Source organism: Podarcis pityusensis, assembly GCF_964106645.2.
Source record: "Podarcis pityusensis genome assembly, chromosome: 3".
NCBI lineage: Eukaryota > Metazoa > Chordata > Lepidosauria > Squamata > Lacertidae > Podarcis > Podarcis pityusensis.
The window spans coordinates 38044414-38064811 of record NC_138026.1 but is presented as its reverse complement, the minus strand read 5'-3'; the positions used below and the strand labels follow the sequence as shown (position 1 = coordinate 38064811).

The window sequence follows — 20398 nt, the reverse complement described above, 5'->3', positions numbered from 1 at the left end:
GTCTCTGTGTTCTTTGGGGCTAATAGTTACACTTTGGATACTTGGTAATAGACTTGGGCCTATTGCAAAGTTCAAAGGTAAAAAGGAATTACTTTATCATTGATACTGGTATGTTAATATTTTAAAACATTGCAACACACAAAAGGCTAGGGTGAAAAAAGCCTTCTGAACTTCTTAGCTTTGCCAATATTCACCCAGAATTGAGCTGGGATCAAGGAGTTGAGTAGCTAAAGTTTCAGTGACTACTTTTAACTGTTGCTGGTTTGCTTAAAGCTTTGCATTCTTACCTTACAGTTTACCACACAAGTTGGAAGCTTTGCTTCTGGTAGAATATTTGTAATGTAAATTGGAATGTTACGGATTAACATGACTGAAGTCACTAAGGTTTTCTCAATAGTATTTTGCTGCTAACTTAAGAATTGTAGTAGGCTATGAAATGAGAGGCTAGATTTTTACTTGATCCTCAGGCTAGTCATTTAAGATCATGAAATTGGTAAACCTTTTCCAAAAATAGATCATGAATTAATAATTCGTGTGAAAACAGCATGCTCTCCACCCCTTTGTGATTCGTTGTGTAAAACCAGCTTCCAGTATACAGCATAGATCAACACCAACAACCAGGTTCTAAGTTGCTGTGCCAAACGAGTATGATTGAGAGCCTTGCTACAAAGGGGCCAAAATTGGACATTAAAAAGTGTTCAACTAGCAGTTCTAGCTTCAGATAGCTTTAGTTTGAGCTGTCCTGTTTTCTGAGGAACACTGGACACAGTGGTAAATGTTACACTATACTATAGCTTATGTTGGTTGACTTGACAGCATTGAAGGTGATCGAATTCTATTATTAAAAGTAGTCCTTGTTATACAAATAACTTGTTCTTATTTTTTCCACCTCCAGTAAATTTGAGGCATGGGGTGTGGCATCCAAATTAAATTGCCTTGCTTTTCTGTAGTTAAACTTCATATTCTCTTAGCTTCAGCTCTGATGGATTGGAGTAATGGATATTTGGGTCCTGCTTTTGGTAGTTATCACAAATACTCCAGATTTAAAATTCTACCAGCAATTTTAGGGTGCATTCTAGCAAAAGTTAAGACATTTATAAAACTGAATTCAAGGTGTGGAAGTTGTGCCATGTGCTTTTATGCCTATTGAAATCAACTGGACCTTTAAAGTTCAACTAACTGGATCATTGCCCTTATTCATTTCATCTAGAGTCTGACCAAATGATATTTTACCAAGTGTAACTTTAAAAGATTTTAATGAATTGTGGGTATTGAAAATAGTAGTGGCAAAATGTCATTAAGGCTTTTGGCTCTTGAAGGCACAAACTCTGGCCTGCAGGAAAATTCCCTGGATGTTCATGCAAAGTGGTCTATTGGGTTTTTCCCTTTCCAGCCTCAACACCCCTTTGCCCTAGCAGCTGAATATTTAAGCTTGAAAAAGCAGGGTGGTACCTTTTATGGGCATTGGAATTGGCATTTTTAAGGACTGATGCACATGAATTTTGCCTTAAATAAGCAGATGAGAGTTAATGGGTGCCATCTCTCCAGTTACCTTTCTCGGCAATTTATAGTTTTGCCTAAAATGGGCCTTACATGGAATAGGAACACTTGAGATATAAGGATCCTAAATTGCACATTGTAGTCAGGCAGCTACTATGTGTGCTAAAGCAATATGCTCCTATAGGACAACTGGATAAAGCAATATGCTCCTATAGGACAACTGGATAAAGATAGTAAAGGCATTCGGACAGAGGTTGCAAGAGACTCAAGGCTGACAGTAAATTTGATTCTAAAGTGCTCAAACTGGCCATCATTACACTTTGATGCAGAGGGCTAGTTTTGCCATTGCAAAATGACCATGGGTGTTCTGTGTATTCTGTGTCTTAGAGCTAATAGCTGCCAATGCTAAACACTGCCTTTATTATTAAACCCAACGCATAGCAACGTGGACATTTTGATACATGTCTGACAATTCACTTCCAATAGGTTAGTTTTGCTTTCCAATGCATATGTGATAGTTTACTTATGTTGGGTTAATGAAAAAACTAAATTTTGTAAGCAAACACTTGGACTTTTAGTTTTTATCTTCAATAAATTTGAGTCTAGAATTACTTTACCTCTACGGCTCTTTTTTCTAGGTAGGATAGCTTTTCTGTGTAGTACAGACGTGTTTGTGTTAGTTGTATCAAAGTATATAGCATAGTTAACGTGGTCTAAGGTAAAGGGACCCCTGACTATTAGGTCCAGTTGCAGACGACTCTGGGGTTGTGGCGCTCATCTCGCTTTACTGGCCAAGGGAGCCGGCGTACAGCTTCCGGGTCATGTGGCCAGCATGACTTAAGCCGCCTCTGGTGAACCAGAGCAGTGCACGGAAACGCTGTTTACCTTCCCTCCTGAGCGTAACCTATTTATCTACTTGCACTTTTTTGGCGTGCTTTCGAACTGCAAGGGTGGCAGGAGCTGGTACCGACCTGCTGATCTGCAAGCCCTAGGCTCTGTAGTTTAACCCACAGCGCCACCTGTGTCCCAATGTGGTCTACTAATTTCCAGTAGCTGTCTTTCATAACTCTTGGGTGTCCCAGAGCCCTCTCACCACCTTCCCAAGGCTGGGTAAACAGCCCTCCACCTTGTCAGGGGCCTGGTTCCAGGCATCAAACCCCTCTACTTGTACTGTGCACTGCCTAAATCTTGAGAGTGCAAGCCTCTAGTTGGGTTGACCCAGAAATAATTCCCAGCTATATTGACTGGATTTATAAACCACAGACCTCAGTTCAGTGCTCCATCTATTCTGGGTGTAAGTGTGTTTTTCCACTCCATAAACAGCAGGTAAAGACTATATTCCCACCATAGCAACACCTAACAGAACAAGGTCCTGATTCTAATCTACTGATACATTTTATGTCTGATAACAAATTTGGATTTGAGCATAAGCTTAAATAAAAACCTACCTGCAAGTGTTTCAACTACTTTCAAGTAAAGGAAGCCTGTTAACATCTTTCCCTTGCTTAAGAGGAATATTTATGCACTAAGATGAGATTTTTTTTCAGTACTATAGGTGGCAGCAAAGGCAGTAGAAAAGGAAGTGACTCAAGAAATTGCAAGCAGGAAACAGATTTCTCTAGTCTTTTGTTAAAAGTTTTCTTCAACACCTGATCTGACATTGCCACTTTTTCTGGCTAGTGGTGCCTTTGCGGTGTTCTGGAAGTTTTTCAGCTTTTTGGACTAACTGATTATTCACTGGATCATCCTTTGTGTGTAAGATAACATCACTCTGGTAGCTCTTGTCTATTTATTGGATAGCAATTACATACATGGTATGTGAATGACCGGATAACCACAGGCTGCAGGAACACAAACAGTTCAATGGGTTTTGCTCAGTAAGCACTGTTCACATATCAGTAGCTTGGAGCTTTCTTTGTCCCAGCAGGTTGACATCAGGGACAGGGGTAGCAATCCTACATCTCTCACTTGTTTGCTCTGCTCTTTTGTGATGGTTCTTCACAAACCTCAGTAGATTTAGAACAGCAGCAGGTGTGACTCCAGGAATGCGGCTGACAGCGCCAATCTAGAAACAGTAACAGGAAGGTGAGATTGCCTACTGTAAGAATGGTAACACCAAAGTCTTCCCGCCTCCCCATCATGTGTGTTTCATTGAAGCGATTAAAATACACACAAAGTAAACTTACCTGCATATCTTACTACTCGGGATCAACAGGACATCACTGAAGACTATTGATCATTCTATAAACAGTCATGTAAATGAGCAAACTCCAACAAAGTCCTACTGCCAATGCAATTATTTTCATTTGTGCAACATAACTCCCTCTCATACCCTTCCTGTTCTGGGTGTGGGAGTTTTAACTTTCTAGCCACCATGAAGAATGATCACTGCTAGTTTGTTTTTTAATGGCAGTGGAAGCTCTTGATAGATTTTATTCCATTGTCATCAGCATTATAACAACATACAGTTCACAGCTATGGTTCAGCATTTGTGCACATGTCTAAAAGAACATTTTGCATTTATTTGACTGCTTAAATTACTTAAATGATTACAAAGCCTGTCAGTATTACTATCCCCATAGTGTTGGTGCAGAAAGGTTTGTAGATGTTCTGGCCACATTTGACTCAAGAATGTGTCTTACCCATTATGCCACACCCCCTCCTATGCATACAATGGTAGCCATTTTTCGTTGGTGTGCACAAAGGAATACATTTTATGACTTGGGGGGGGGGGGCGGAGACTGCCTTACATGTTCAAACTGGAAAAAGACACATAAGCTAGTCTGAAGCATTCTGATAAGAACAACAAAACAGGTGAAATCAAAATGGCAGGCAAACTTTACCATATTATCAGCATGTCTATGCTAATTATACATAATATTTATAGATTATAAATTATTATACATAATCTATATATTTGCACAGAAATGGGCTTTAAAAATAAAGAATAAAAAGCCCCACCAAGTTAAGTGTTTTTTCTAACTCTCCCTTGATGCTTTCAATTTCCAAATTTTTAATAAGGCCAGGAACACAGTGGTGAAATCTTGTGAAATGCTCCCCGCCCCCATTTTATTTCTCAACTTAGAACGGGAATTCTCTTGGCACTTTCCATGTGGTCTCTAATACCAAACAAAATTGGAAGATTCACTCTAAAGACAGAGCTGTTAACTTAGCAAAGCCCCTGCTTACTCAGTTTTCTGCCTTTGGAAATGACGATAATGCTTTCAAGGTACATTTTAATAACTAACCCCCTACATATTAATGCTGGGTTGCTTGACTACAATTCCGGGCCACAATGGCTAGTGCTGGTAGGAGTTGGGAGTCTGGCAACATCTGGAAAGCCACAGGATCCCTACTGCATCCAGCAAACTCACTCTACTAGCACCTTACTGTCTGGGGACGGTGGGAGTCCAGCTTCTCTCGCACTTCCTGAGATAGTGATGTATCGATGGCAAAGTAATCCAGATCTTCTGGCAGCTGAAGAGCCTCATCCTGATGCACTTCCTCTATTTCCAACCTCTGAACAGACACATGCCATTCATAAACAGCTTGTGAGAAGAACAAAGAGAATGAACAGAACAATATATATTTTGGTTCCTGAAATTCATTCTGATAAAATATAATGGATAGAATTGTACAGGATGTGTTCCTAGTGTGTGAAAAAAATCCAAGGGTCCCCATGCATGCACCTCCAGATAGTAGAGACATCAGGTGCTATCCTGGCACCTGGGCATATTCACTTGGTCACAAGTGGCTGATAGCCATGAGCAAAATGCACCTGGAAAATTTCGAATGCTGGTTCCACTGTGTTGAATGGGACTTACTCCCTAGTAAATATGCTTAGGTTTGCAACCTAAACAGAGCAGATTATATCAGATTTACTCCTGCACCATTGGAGACGGAAAACGGCCACAAGCTATCTGTATAAGAATATAAAGCCTAATTGTGTTCTTGGACTCGATGGAATTTATGTTCTGAGTTCCTCAAGAAGCAAGATCTACTGGGCACAAATGTGTCAAGTTAGGACAGGAATGGGGGCCCTCCAGATGTTGCTGGACTACAACTCCCATCACTCTCCATGCTGGCTGGTACTGATGGGAGTTTTATTTAGGGCTTGCTAGTCTTCCATACCTTCTATTTTCAGCCTTTCTGCCAGTTGTCTCCATTCAGCAAACTTTTTCAGAGGCCCTGGGACAGCTCGTGACAAAATCTCCATATTGGCCCCCTGGTACTGAAGGATGTCCAGGGCACTAAGCAAAAAACCAAAACAAAGCAAAAACAATTCCTGTGAAATTATGTGCAAGATGCGTTGAGTGCTCTTGTCATAGAAAGGTGGGATCTAAAACAAGTCTAAGCTAGTACCCATTCCCATGGAATTTCAAGGAAGTTTACAAGACCTCAGGCTTGCTCAAAATATGGTATCACTATCCAGGAAGCCTTAACCACATTGTATTAGGGATCATTTAATGCACACACACAAAAATGGCTGATTCAACTCAAGGAGCTTACAAGCCAACAATGAAGATCACAGATAAGAACTTGGAAAGAAACTATACACAATAACATGGGGACAGCATTAAAAAAAATGACACTGTATAATACATTGAAATAAGTGATAAGGTAGGTTATGTAATGGAAGAAACACAGCATTTTAGCTCAAGGACACCTAGAATTTCTTCTCAGTTTTTTTTTAAGGCACAATGCTTTTGCAACTGCAACAAAATTAGGCTTAAGGAAGCTGGTTCAGGGCTTAAGACTGCAGTCATATACCTATTTACTTGTGCAATTGTTTTCTGAAGCTGCTAAAAGAAACTTTTCTGAGTCCACAGGTTTGCCAGTGTGTTTGTTTTACGTGGGCAACAAATCCCAGGCCATTTTAGCCAGAGCCTTGCTCCCTATCACAAATCATGCTGTGAAACCTGAACTCTGCTTATGTGAGGTACCAATTAGGATATGGTTAAGGGGGTTACTTAATTCAAAGATAAAAGCAAAAGCCTTAGATTTTCTAGGACTGCTTTCCTTCTTTCCACAGCTTAAAATTTTCAATTCCCCCTTGATTTTATGTGTTAATAGTGGTGGGATACCAGGTTAACAGTTTTACATTAGGATTTGAAACTGTGAAAATACGCCCTAGCTCTAGGAGTTTCTACAGGCCATTATGTTGTTGTTGCTGTTGTTGTTTAGTTGTGTCCGACTCTTCGTGACCCCATGGACCAGAGCACACCAGGCACTCCTGTCTTCCACTGCCTCCTGCAGTTTGGTCAAACCCATTTTAGTAGCTTCGAGAACACTGTCCAACCATCTCATCCTCTGTCGTCCCCTTCTCCTTGTTCCCTCAATCTGTCCCAACTTCAGGGTCTTTTCCAGGGAGTCTTCTCTTCTCATGAGGTGGCCAAAGTATTGGAGCCTTAGCTTCAGGATCTGTCCTTCCAGTGAGCACTCAGGGTGATTTTCTTAAGAATGGATAGGTTTGATCTTCTTGCAGTCCATGGGACTCTCAAGAGTCTCCTCCAGCACCATAATTCAAAAGCATCAATTCTTTGGCGATCAGCCTTCTTTATGGTCCAGCTCTCACTTCCATACATCACTATTGGGAAAACCATAGCTTTAACTATAATGGACCTTTGCCGGCAAGGTGATGTGTCTGCTTTTTAAGGTGCTGTCTGGGTTTGTCATTGCTTTTCTCCCAAGAAGTAGGCGTCTTTTAATTTCATGACTGCTGTCACCATCTGCAGTGATCATAGAGCCCAAGGAAGTAAAATCTCTCACTGCCTCCATTTCTTCCCCTTCTATTTGCCAGGAAGTGATGAGACCAGTGGCCATGATCTTAGTTTTTTTGATGTTGAGCTTCAGACTATATTTTGCACTCTCCTCTTTCACCCTCATTAAGAAGTTCTTTAATTACTCCTCACTTTCTGCCATCAAGGTTGTGTCATCTGCATATCTGAGGTTGTTCATACTGTGGTACCTCGGGTTACATACACTTCAGGTTACATATGCTTCAGGTTACAGACTCTGCTAACCCAGAAATAGTGCTTCAGGTTATGTACTTTGCTTCAGAATGAGAATAGAAATTGTGCTCCGGCGGCGTGGCAGCAGTGGGAGGCCCCATTAGCTAAAGTGGTGCTTCAGGTTAAGAACAGTTTCAGGTTAAGTACGGACCTCCGGAACGAATTAAGTACTTAACCCGAGGTACCACTGTATTTCTTCCGGCAATCTTAATTCTGGCTTGGGATTCATCCAGTCTAGTCTTTCACATTATAAAATCCCACAAATCTCACCGAGTCACTGGTGAGGGAAGACAAAAGAAAGCAATGAAATCGCTTCACCCTTTCCACAGAAACACTCTTGACAGCTTTGTACATTCTCCCCCACACAAACAGCATCACAAGAAACACTCTACGAGTAGACACAATTAAAAAGGATAGAGAGAGCGGGTAAATGTGAGGTATATGATGTTTCTGTATGAATCTGTGCTTCTCTAAAACAAGACCATGGGGGGGGGGGGGATAAGAGAGAGACTCATACCTGCAAGGAGAGGTACGACCGGCACTTATTGTAATCTCTGGTATGAGCTGGGCCCATTTTGCATTGCTGAACTGAATAGATTTCAGCATTTCAAGTCCTTCTTCTAACACTGCTTTCATCTGAGATGCTTGCTCATAACGCTTTTGAGACACACAGCCAGCTTCATTATAGCCTTAAAGAGACCAAAAAGGTGCTCAGGAATTAGGAAAACTGTGTGCAATTGTGTGGTTTTTTTGAAAAAAGGCCTCTGGAGGAATTGACTACCTCGGAAGGTGAGTCTGCTGTCAGCATTATCCGGCCGCAGAGACATCCGAAACTCCACTCGGCTGGTGAACATGCGGTACGGCTCGCTGGTGCCCAGAGTAGTGAGATCGTCAATCAGAACACCAATGTACCCCTCTGTGCGACTGACAATAAATGGAGGTTTCCCAGTGACCCGCAGACTGGCATTGATTCCAGCAACCACACCCTGCCAGAGAGTAAAGAGATTATAGATCACAGAGGAAGCCACCATATACTAGACACTATATACTAGACACCAGAAGCTTAGTCTGTTCAGTAGCTCTGTGTCTACGATAAAGAGACTGCTTAAGCCGTAGATACCACATGTGACTTTCCCACCATGTATCCCAGTTATCCACTGGCATGCTAAAAGGTGTCTTTGCAGAATAAAATTGGCACAAGCCAATTATGACAAGGGCTCATTCCCTGGACATAAAAAAGTAAGTTTCAGACATGTGTACACACACACGTTCTGAACAAATGCTCTTGAAATCGGCATTCCACAACCTGGTGCCTTCCAATGTTTTGGATCAGAATTCCCACCAGCTCCTTCCTGTAGGGTCATGCAGGCTGAAGCTGATGTGAGTTGTAGTCCAGAACGTCTGAGTTGGAAGAAGGCAGAGTCAAAAGACCTGCGACTGCAAGCTGCTAGTTATATCATCACGTTTGATACTGCAGACAGCATTTCACAGCCACGACCCACTTCCCTGCAGGTTCTCCTCACCTGAGCTGCAGCCTCTTCGTAGCCTGTGGTGCCATTTATCTGCCCTGCAAAGAAGAGCCGCTGGACGAGGCGAGACTCAAGGGAGGCGGTCAGCTGACGTGGGTCTAGAAAGTCATATTGCACTCCATAGCCTATTAGGACAGATATAGGTGATAAAAGGTTTATTGATTCCAGCAACCACACCCTACAACAGAGCAACATGGTTACAGGTAGCAGGGGGAAAGGATGCATGCTGCATTGTTTCAAACCTTTCTGTAAGATAAAGGCTTACAAAACCACACCTCTGGTGATCAGAAGACATGCACAGCCATGTGCTGGTGGGCAATCAAGTAACATCCCACTTGAGATGAGGCAGACAAACCTCGGCATCCACACACACTCCCACATGATATGCTGCCTATATAGCTCCATCCAACTGGACTTCCTTCCCACCTCTCACCTGGCTGTACCATTTTTGCTTTTTCCAAGCCCTTAATATGGGTGATGAGCTCCTCCTGGATCTCAGATGGCAACGTCAGAGATATTCCCTGTGGGTAGATGACGTTGGAATCCAGACCCTCAGGCTCAAGCCAGACCTGATGTGCGCGATTTGGAAAACGCAGAACTTTTGACTCTAGTGAGGGACAGTACCTAGAAACAGGAGCAACAGCAGGCCATGTTAGGATGCTGACACGGAGAAGAGCCCAAACATGAAATTTCAAGAGACTGGATAGGTTTCCTTATTGCTGTACTCCTCACCCACAAAAGCAGGTGTGGGGAACCTTTGGCCTTCCAGATGTCGCTGAACTACATGTAGTTGAGCAACATCTGGAAGGCAAAATGTCTCCCACCCCTGAATTAAACAAACTCTAAGCCTAAACATGTGCAACTGCATTTGCAATATTCTTGCCTATCGGTCTTGCAGCTATCATCCCCATACCTTTTCTTCCCATCAGGGTTCAGACTTTCCCCCCTTCTTTCTTTTCACGCTATGTACACTGACAGCACTGTACATAAAATAATATAAACAGGGATTTACCGGGGTCCTCTTGTTGTCTCTCTGACGTGGTTGTTCAGGTGAAGGTTCTCATGGATGATTTTCTCCACTTTGGGGTTTGTGTGTGTCAGGTAACATGACAGCTGATCTTCTGGCTGAAACAGAACCACTTGCATTCAGTGAGCAAATCAGGGTAGCTTTGAAGCATGCCGAACTGTTTTCACAGTCATCTTGAGAGAGATCACTTCAGCCCGCACTCAGCCATTATCATCATACCACCTGAGCATACCCAAGCACTGCAGCCTTAACCTTTCCCAGGAAACTATACCAATCATTGGGTTACACTCAACGAAGCACTAAGAAGATCATTCCATTAGGCAAGCAGATATTCCTGTGGTGATGGAACCATTTCCTGCCCTCCATGCTGTTTTTGGGGTTCTTCTGACTCTCTGGAGCAGATTTGGTGAGGGTGTAGTGGGAAGAGGAGTGGGGAGGGGAATCTTGTTGTACTAGCAGGTATCCTTGTGCTGGCTTCTGCTAGTGCAATGAATTAGTTGAATATGGCCCCTAATTTCTCCATAATACTATTGGAGAAATGGAAGCACGAGTAGGCCCCAATCTAGAATGTATCTCCTGGGAAGAAATCAAAGCAATTTTACTTCTAAGCAAGCAAGCTTGAGATCAGAAGGTTTAATGATTTATCAAAGGTCACACAGAAAGCCTTTTGTGAAGTCCAGTGACCGAGATCTCCACACCAACCTAGAGCTATCCTATTAGATAGCGACTTATCCTTTGGACCTTTGAGCCCTCAAGTAAGCAGTACCACTGCTCTCAATTTATGAATGGACTCCTTTAAAAGGGCAGTGATGATTCTAAAATGGTTCACACTGTATTTCAGTAATACAGTGGTACCTTGGGTTACAGACGCTTCAGGTTACAGACTCTGCTAACCCAGAAATAGTACCTCAGGTTAAGAACTTTGCTTCAGGATGAGAACAGAAATTGTGCAGCGGCCCCATTAGCTAAAGTGGTACCTCAGGTTAAGAACAGTTTCAGGTTAAGAACGGACCCCCAGAATGAATTAAGTTCTTAACCCGAGGTACCACTGTAATTTCCTGAATAATTTCCTGACTGCTGTCACTTGTTCTTTTTTTGGCTGTAGCAGCTCAAACTGTAAGTCCGTGAGGATGTGCTAACTGTTTCTGATGGTTTTCTGCATATTGCAAACTGCTTTGAGATTTATAAATCTAAAAATGAAAAGCAGTATATAACTAAAAAAAATTATTTTGAAACTTTTTGACCAATATAAGATGTCCACTGAAGAAGAAAATAGTGACCTGCAAAAATGACAGGGCAGATATTTCAGGGACAAAGATCGCTGGTGAAGCAGTGTGTGTGATGGTTAAAAATTACCCTCAGTTCTTCTATGTATGTATGAGGGCTGATATTTCAGGAATAAAACTTGTCAATTTTGACGGTATACATCGTCACCGGACTGTGCCAGTATTTAGGGGAGGATTTCCATCAACTCCTTGCATTACTCTCAGCAGCTTTTAACAGGAATAGACAAATATGTTGATGATTTAGGAGCGCACCCCCATCTGTGTAACCGGGGATAATTTCTGACACAGTCATTTCCTCCTGCATGCTAAAAACCACAGCACTGCCAGAGTAATACATGTCACTTTAAGGAAGAGAAACAGAGACTCTCCCTCATAAACTTCAACAGCTGATTACTTCCTCAGGACTCCTTCGCACCTTAATCCACACAGATTCACTAAGGAAGCTGAACGGCACAGGAGAGCTGTCCGCGGGATGCCTCTCGAGGACACTGAAGTCAATGGAGTCTTTCACCAGTCGGGGTGGAGTTCCAGTCTTTAACCTTCCTATGGTAAATCCAAGTTTCTCCAGAGTCTGAGCAAGGCCGACAGAGGGCTGGTCTCCCATCCGCCCGGCAGGATACATTTCCAGTCCAATTAGGATCATGCCCCTCAGAAATGTTCCCGTGGTTAGAACAACACTCCCAGCATGCACTCTCCTTCCGTCTTCTGAGGGGAAAACATGGAGTGAAACAGAGCGGAGTTTAGAATACCTGTTGCTGCCCTAATTAGAAGTAGCTTCTTTCCCAAAGAGGTTCTATCTTAAACAATAGTAAATTCAGTAAATAAAAGAGCTCACTTGTAATGCGTCAGTAGTTCAGTGCTCATTTCTTCTCTTTCCAAAATAGATATTATCTTGAACAATTGCAAACGCAGTAATAAACAGTCCACTTGTGATATACTAGTGGTTCAGTGCTTGGACGTCGTTCTGATAATCTGACGTTTCATCGCTAAAGAGCTTAGTCATCAAGCTTTGTAGTAAATAATATACAAGAGAAGACAGTTTGTAAACGACTTAAAGCAGGGGTATATATGTCCCCTTCTGCATATTTCCATCGGGAGGAGCATAGAAAAGTTGTTAAAGCTCCTTTCATTAAACAAACTGAAGGACGTCATCCTCTTTCTATACTCCTCCTGATGGAAACATGCATTTGTTTAAGATAAAATCTATTTTGGAAAGAGTGAGTATCTTTTTCCTCCAGGACACAAGGAAGTTTGAAGTTCAGCACAGTCTTATTCAACGACAGAAAACATTTATTTATTTTTTGCAGTTTGATATTACATAAAACCCTAAGTTTATGTTGCTGCCACTTAAAGACAGCTGCTTATCCTTCAGTTTCACACATGTTATTACAGAGAATGAGAGAGATATGTGCTTATACTCTGTATAAAATCAAGTCTCTCGTGATCATCCTACTTATTCTATCTGTTGTTTTCTGAATTGTAAACATCTAAGTGCCTCATACTAACTAAACTACATAGTCCAGAACAGCATAACTTTCTGCAGTGGAATGACTGTGACCTAGAAAAGGCTAGATAACCTACTGAGTCAGAGGTTTTCGTTACAGGATTTCCAGTAGCCCAGTCTGCCTATCTGTAACCTAGAAAATCCTTCCAGTAGCACCTTAGAGACCAACTAAGTTTGTTCTTGGTATGAGCTTTCATGTGCATGCATACTTCTTCAGAGACATGCACACGAAAACTCATACCAATAACAAACTTAGTTGGTCTCCAAGGTGCTACTGGAAGGATTTTTTTATTTTGTTTCAACTACGGCAGACCTACACGGTTCTTTATTTACTGTAACTAGAACTAGGAAATCCTATTTTTTGTGTCAGGGTAGTTTCATACAGCTATTCTGAGATGGTGAAGCTACAATCAAACACCCTAAGTATCCAGCCAGCTTTTAACACCAAGCCCTGATGTTTTTACAAGTTCAAAAATGACCATTCAATATGCATTGCAAGTGACAGTTGCAAATGTGGCTATTAGTTCATTAAGGACTAGATTAAGATCAGTTATAAATCAACTCTTTGGAAATAATGATGGGTTAGATTCCCTGGCTCACATTGCATGGGCTTAAAAAATGAGGTAAATAACTTAGCTAATTTCCCAACCGATCTGCTTTTCAAGGCAGCATCTAGAAAAAACTACTGGGTTCTTATGCCACTTGAGTTCTCTGCAGAGGTGAGGTCTCCCTCCTCCTTTTACCTGGAAGTAGTTTTTGCAAGCTGCTGTCATGGAAAGCAGACCCTACACAAATGGATGAAGACTGCTGCTTCAGGATGCAGCTTGCCGGAATACTGACCCAACACGACTCCACTGACGCAACATTTGCCTGGATGATCCGATTCTGGGTCTGTCAGTAGAAGATCTTCCACAGAAGCTTCACAAACTGTCAGAAGTGGGGTTTGGAGAATTTCTTTCTACTAGGGGAAAAAAACCCTGTTAAAGGAATTTACACACACACATGATCTTTTAAGGACTCATAAGCAAAGGAGAGAACCTCCAGTAACATGGCTGCGCTACTGAGTTCCTAGGTTCCCCCAGTTTACTGCAAGCCTCGCTTGCTAAGGAACAGCTGGGAGTGCACTTAAAGGTTTCCGATTGCTCCTTCGCAGCTCTGTCATTCCCTGCCCCACCTATGATATCAGCTATGGGGCAGGTGGGAACTGTTTGGAGGGAAAATAGGGTTGTGGGTCAAATAAAGACCCCAGACCCACAGCTTTGACAGACCAACCCTATTCAAGAGTGAGGCCCTTTCCTGCCTGAAGTAAAAGAAGGCATAGCCAATGTCTTCCATAGTTGCAGTGAATATTTTGGTTTATTAAATTAGTTTTTAGCATTATTAAGTTTAAGTTTTTGAAAACAATAAATGCATTAAATAGCCACAGTCAGCTTGAGAATTATATCTAATAACACAAATAATGAAGACTAAAAAGGCTAAAAGCCATATATAGTCCACCATTGCCAAATCAAGGATGGAAGTCTGATCTGGGCATCTCCTTTTCCTCCCTCACGAGATTTTACCAAAAAGAGAAGAACTGAAACTGCACAAGCATTTATGTTCTCATACAGCACTTTTCAAAGTTGTCCCACCCAAGTGCTTGTTATGTGAGTACAGAATGTCTTATTCAGAGAATGCTGAATTAACATGGTGTTTTACATTTTAAAAACAGACATTGGCTTGGTTGTAGAGAAAAGCCAGCAGAAAGGGGAAGGCAGAAGGAAACTTTCTCCCTTTCCTCTCCTCCCACAGTAGCCCTCTGAAAAGCCTTTCCTAAGAGTCAGGAGACCCTTATTTGGAGGTACCTGCTGGGAATCCGTACCTGCCTTTCCCACCCAAATCATTCACCCCACTTCAGGGTGGTTGGTGCAGTTTCTGGAAGAAGGTGGGGCAGGAAATTCACCTCCTGTCAATGTTTTTCTGGATCCACTCCATAATTTTACAGTCATGTTTTTTTAAATACAACTCTGGTGTAAAATGCAATTGTAGATTATGTTTTGCAGGGATTTTCTTCTAAGTTTCCCAATATTACGTTTGAGTCTCCATTGCTGTATATCCAATGACATTTGTTTGTTGGAATAAGGAGCCATTCCCCCCGCCCAGTTAAGTTTACATTCCAGGTTATTTAAGCATGACAGAAATAAGTTGCCTTTTCCAATCAGACTTTCGGATTTAAATGTTTTGTAAATCATTTTGGGAATTTGTTGAGTGAGAGGTAACTTGTGCATTTTAAAAACAAACCAAATTACTGGATAACGCCCTCACCACCACCACCAAATGTCAATCAAGATTCCATGCTCTGATTAGGAAACATTTTGGTCATTTCCCCAATATTACTGGTAAATGAAATGTACATTTTATTATATCTGACACACACACACATTCACATGTTTACCTTCATCAAACTGACAGTGCACTCATAAACATGTATACTTGAATAAACCCCACTGAGTTCCATAGGTAAGCATGCATAGGGTTGCCTCAGAAGCCTTCCTCTCCTCTCTTCCTATCCATATTCTCACCTGCATGTTCTCTTTATAGAGCTCTCTGTCAATCTGGGCTCGGAGACCCCAGACGGCCGGTCCCTTGCATTTATTTAGCACTTTGTAATGCACTCCCGACTGATCGCAGATTCGTGCGCAGAGCCCGTCCAGTGCGTCCACTTCCCTGACCAGATGTCCTTTTCCAATTCCACCAAAGGAAGGGTTACATGACATTTGCCCTGGACAGCATAACAAATGAAAGGCATCTAACTACAAGCAAACAACAGCTTTTAGCCCGACCCCATTTCCTATGCTCCAAATTGACATGAATGGCAAGCTACTTGTCAGGGTGCATTTTTTGGTGAAGAAAATACTGATTTGATGTGTAAAGATCTTTCCCATTCTAATTGACCCATGAGGTTTCTGGAAGCTTCTCTGTGTAATACAAGCTGATGCAAGCTGGAAGTTTCTAGCTGACATGCAAGTTTCTATTCTGCCTAGCAAGAGGCAGAAGGTTCCTCTTTCACTCAAGGTCATGCTGACTATTACAACAGGCCAGAAGGAGCCTAAGTTTCACTTTCTATCTCTCTTTCCTTCTGGTGTGGTGTTCTGTATACAGTGGTACCTCTGGATGCGAATGGGATCCATTCCGGAGCCCCGTTCGCATCCTTAAGTGAACGCAACCTGTGTCTCGGGACTTCCGCGCATGCGCATGACGTCATTTTGAGTGTCTGTGCATGCGGCGAAACCCGGAAGTAACGCGCTCCGTTACTTCCGGGTCACCGTGGAGCACAACCTGAAAATGCTCAACCCGAAACTACTTCAATTTGAGGTATGACTGTATAGTATGCTTAGTGTTAAGGTTTTAGTCTTATTAGAAATTATTGGCGGTTAAATTAAGTGTCGCAACTGGATTTTCTATGGACAGTGCCATTTCTGAATGTATTGGATTTGTGACCATTATGCTCATTTGCCTTCAGTAGCAGTAAAGCTCTGCTAGATAAAATATTAATTGCCTCTGGTCTATTTTTGGGGAATCCTGCAATATGTTTAAGTTTTTACTCTACTAACTATACATTGGATTCTGCTCTGGATCAATATGAGTAGAATTCATGGCAGTACCGTCCCCCTCTAGACCCAAAATCAGGGGTCAGCAAACCATTTGCGCAGGGGGTCAGTCCACTGTCCCTAAGACCTTGTGGGGGGCCGGACTATATTTTTTTTGGAGGGGGAATCTACCCCCCCACGACTCTCCCCTCCCTTCTCCACAGCACTGGACGAGCCCCAGTGACTGCTTACCTGTGCCCTGCGAGCGGCAGGGGCTGGCGGCGGAACGATGAGCAGCACGAAAGGGCTGTCTCCACAGAGAGACTGCTTAAAATGGCGCTCAGCCAACCATGGTTCAACAAAGCCCGGCCCCCTTCCTCCTCTAGGCAGGGCGGGGAGAAGCCAGGAGGAGGGAGCGGGGAGGCGGCGCCACGGTGTGTGTGTGGAGGGGAAAATGGCGCAGCCTGAACGATCAGGATCCCACGCCGATCGACATGGCGATTCCCAGACCATCCGCGGGCCGGATCCAGAAGGCAATTGGGCCGGATCCGGCCCCCGGGCCTTAGTTTGCTGACCCATGCCCAAAATTCTAAGAGAAAACCAAGATGCCTTACTTCTGCTTATTTCTAATTCTCTAATTCTAGCAATCCTAGATGCAATATACATCAAAATGTCAGGGTTTTGTATTTGTTTTAAAAATGCATTTGTTTTTATTAATCTGTTCTACAGATTCAATCACATATGGATGTCCAAAAACGGGAGGCAATTTCATTTTGCAAAAAATGAAATAAGTATACTGTCATTTATGATTATCTTATCAACCAACAACACTGCTGCTGTTATGTTTCTCTGGTAGCTCCATTCATAAAATAAACATTTAGCAAATGGATTAAAGGTGATGTTGCCATGTCAGGTGTTGGGAAAAGTTCATGTCTCCTGATAAACAAACCCTTTGTTGTTGTTTAGTCGTTTAGTCGTGTCCGACTCTTCGTGACCCCATGGACCAGAGCACGCCAGGCACTCCTGTCTTCCACTGCCTCCCGCAGTTTGGTCAAACTCATGCTGGTAGCTTTGAGAACACTGTCCAACCATCTCATCCTCTGTCGTCCCCTTCTCCTTGTGCTCTCCATCTTTCCCTACATCAGGGTCTTTTCCAGGGAGTCTTCCCTTCTCGTGAAGTGGCCAAAGTATTGGAGCCTCAGCTTCACAATCTGTCCTTCCAGTGAGCACTCAGGGTGATTTCCTTAAGAATGGATACGTTTGATCTTCTTGCAGTCCATGGGACTCTCAAGAGTCTCCTCCAGCACCATAATTCAAAAGCATCAATTCTTTGGCGATCAGCCTTCTTTATGGTCCAGCTCTCACTTCCATACATCACTATTGGGGAAACCATAGCTTTAACTATATGGACCTTTGTCGGCAAGGTGATGTCTCTGCTTTTGAAGATGCTGTCTAGATTTGTCGTTGCTCTAGCGTTTTCCTACCCATGTAAGTAACCTATTATGGAGAGATAATGAGGACGTACTTGCTAGCCCTGCCCTGCTGCTGTTGAATCTCCTGCGAGCTCCACCATCATGCTTTCCAAGTGTTAGGGGAAGGAACCCTGCTGAGGTCCACTGTGCTACCTGCCCTGGCAGAAACTTTGGCAATCTGCATCCCTCGGCGGGCGAACTGTGTACCCACGCCTGCCGGCTCCCACTGAGCAATCCAACCAGCTCCCTGCTTACCTATGGTGTCCACCTTGTGCGTGACGAGCAGGGTGCGGGCTCCCACCCTCGCCGCCGCCGCAGCCGCTTCAGTGCCGGCGTGGCCACCGCCGATCACGACGACGTCGTACTTGGAAATGCTGGAGGGGCCGGCGGCCGCCGAGGTCACCTCGCCCCTCGCGCACCGCAGCCACGTCCCGGGGTCCGGGGGAGCGGCGAGGCGGCGCCAGACGCGCCTGAGAGGCAACATCCCGAGGCCGGACAGAAAGACCCGCCGAAGCCCCTTCAGGTCGGCGCGGCGGCGGGAAGGAGCGCGAGACGCGCACCGGCTACTCCGCGCCGCGAAAGGGCGCCGCCATCTTGGCCCGTGACGTCGAGGCGGCCGGCTCCACCCGCTGCGCAAGGGTCGGGGCGCTTCCCGCATGCGCGCCTGTAACTGGACGGGAAGGTCCGACCGGCAGGATTAGCGGTGGGTGGCTCCCTCGAAGGGAGCGCGCCGTTCGCTGCCGGCCTTTTATTCAAAATACGACGCTGAAAGTGCGCTCGTGAAGAGGTCTTCTTCGCTCACCGAGCGGCAGGCTGTTGCTGGCGGAGAGGGCGGCATGCATCTGTTTATGGTTTTGTTTTTTAAAGCAGGGTTTCCCGGGGGGCAAGAACATAGCAACTTTAATTTTCTTTTCAGGATTGCAGCGCTTCCTGTTGCTCTTTGATGTGTGTATAAACTGATGCAGCTGTCGGCATCTTTGGATGCTCCTTGATGGTGTGCCACAGTGGAGGCAGGTACATGCAGCTGTGGGCTGCAAGTTTTTCTCCTGTCACCGTGACACCCTGATGCAAAAGCTATTACTGTATTGGAGACTCTCAGTCCAACATGCAGCTACGAGTCATAGGAACTCTGCCAGAAGTGGCAAGCGCATTTAAACGCATGCATATTCCATCCCTGTAAAATCAGACGTCAAAACATTGAATTGTAGGAAAGCTTTATCCAACGGGTGAGCTGCTGCAAGTAGCCAGCAAAAACTGTCAGCGTGGGTCACGTTCTCATCTAAAGCACATGGCTTCCTCCAAAGAATTATGGGAAGTGTAGTTTGCCTTCCACAGAGCCACAATTCTCAGCACTGTTAATTAATTCCTGGGATTTTTTTGCAGGAAGCCATGCAACTTAAATCTATGATGTGGGTGTGACCATGGTCATCTCTGCAAGGGAAACTGCTGCACATGCTCCTTCCCCACTATGGAACAAACTACTTTAGGTCTCATTAAGTGTTTCTGTTTCATCATAGGAAAAGTTCCTGATAGGCTAAAATCTAGGTGCAGAGGAAGAGGGAAAGGGTTACTTAGCTCTTTCTCTGCCATCTGCCTATCCACTAAAAACTGCCTCTACCCACTTTCCAACTTGTAGGGATAAGATATGGGTGAAGGACCAAGTATGTATAGACATAAAAGGTAAAGGGACCCCTGACCATTAGGTCCAGTCGTGGCCGACCACGGGGTTGCGTCGCTCATCCATACAATAGTGATGTGCTCTTATTTCCTGTACTGTACTAGAAAAACAACAACGCTATTGTCCTCTCTTTCCTGCACACATACATCAGAAACAGGAAGGAAATGTGCTGTCATCTTTTTTCCTATCCAGTACCTGTGTGATAGGCAGGAATTCCCCATGTGCAGATTTTTCTCTATGCAGCAATATAAAAATGGGAAGCTTCTTGTTGAAGTTGTTCATTGTTCCTGTTCAAAGCAAATTGAAAAGTACAGAAATGCTTTTACGCACCTGGTTCAACATTCAGTAATCAGAGCGTTTCCCAGCAAGTGGATTCATTTATGAGAAAAGTGCCACCTGCATGCCATGACTAGACAAGTAAGAGTGGTAATACCAGTGTTGTTGCTTTTAGTACAAAAAAAAAAAATCACATGAGCAGGTTTTCTGTTGAGTAAAAGGATGAGATAAATTGTGCAAACCAAATTATTTTTAACCCAGCCCCATGCTGTCATTGGAGAAGAATCCGTGTCAGGGAAAATAAACTTGATTTCTTTTCTTTTGAAATCTAAGTTTGACAGTGGGCAAATTCAAGCATGAACTATTGCTGCGAGTCTAGATTACCTCACTGTTGCTGGCACAACAAGCTAAAGTTGATTACTAGTTCCCAGATCCTTATTTGCACAAAAGCTAGAAACACACCTAAGTCATAAATCTTAAAAAGAACCCCACATGCCCCTAAACCCAAAATGGCCTCATCTCATATGTCTCCATAATCTGGGTGGA

General features: G+C 43.5%; 1 protein-coding gene across 1 annotated transcript; it reads right to left on the bottom strand.

Moving 5' to 3' along the window:
* Window positions 1–3275: 3275 nt before the first annotated feature.
* On the bottom strand, window positions 3276–18497 carry MTO1 (mitochondrial tRNA translation optimization 1). The gene is made up of 12 exons (XM_080998715.1): window positions 18154–18497; window positions 15419–15618; window positions 13698–13815; window positions 11769–12058; window positions 10053–10165; window positions 9474–9664; window positions 9035–9165; window positions 8293–8497; window positions 8029–8200; window positions 5632–5750; window positions 4891–5048; window positions 3276–3565 (listed from the first exon to the last, which is right to left on the bottom strand). The coding sequence occupies exons 1-12, from the start codon at window positions 18380–18382 to the stop codon at window positions 3389–3391; spliced, it is 2103 nt and encodes a 700-aa protein (XP_080854841.1). The 5' UTR covers window positions 18383–18497; the 3' UTR covers window positions 3276–3388.
* Window positions 18498–20398: the final 1901 nt, after the last annotated feature.

Excerpts from the sequence above, each read along its gene's own strand:
- MTO1 (XM_080998715.1), bottom strand. The coding sequence starts at position 18,382 with ATGTTGCCTCTCAGGCGCGTCTGGCGCCGCCTCGCCGCTCCCCCGGAC. Across the intron at positions 13,816-15,418 it reads TCTATAAAGAGAACATGCAG|AAAGAAATTCTCCAAACCCC; the intron begins GTGAGAATATGG and ends TTCCCCTAGTAG. Across the intron at positions 5,049-5,631 it reads AGAAAGGCTGAAAATAGAAG|CTGTTTATGAATGGCATGTG; the intron begins GTATGGAAGACT and ends TCTTCTCACAAG.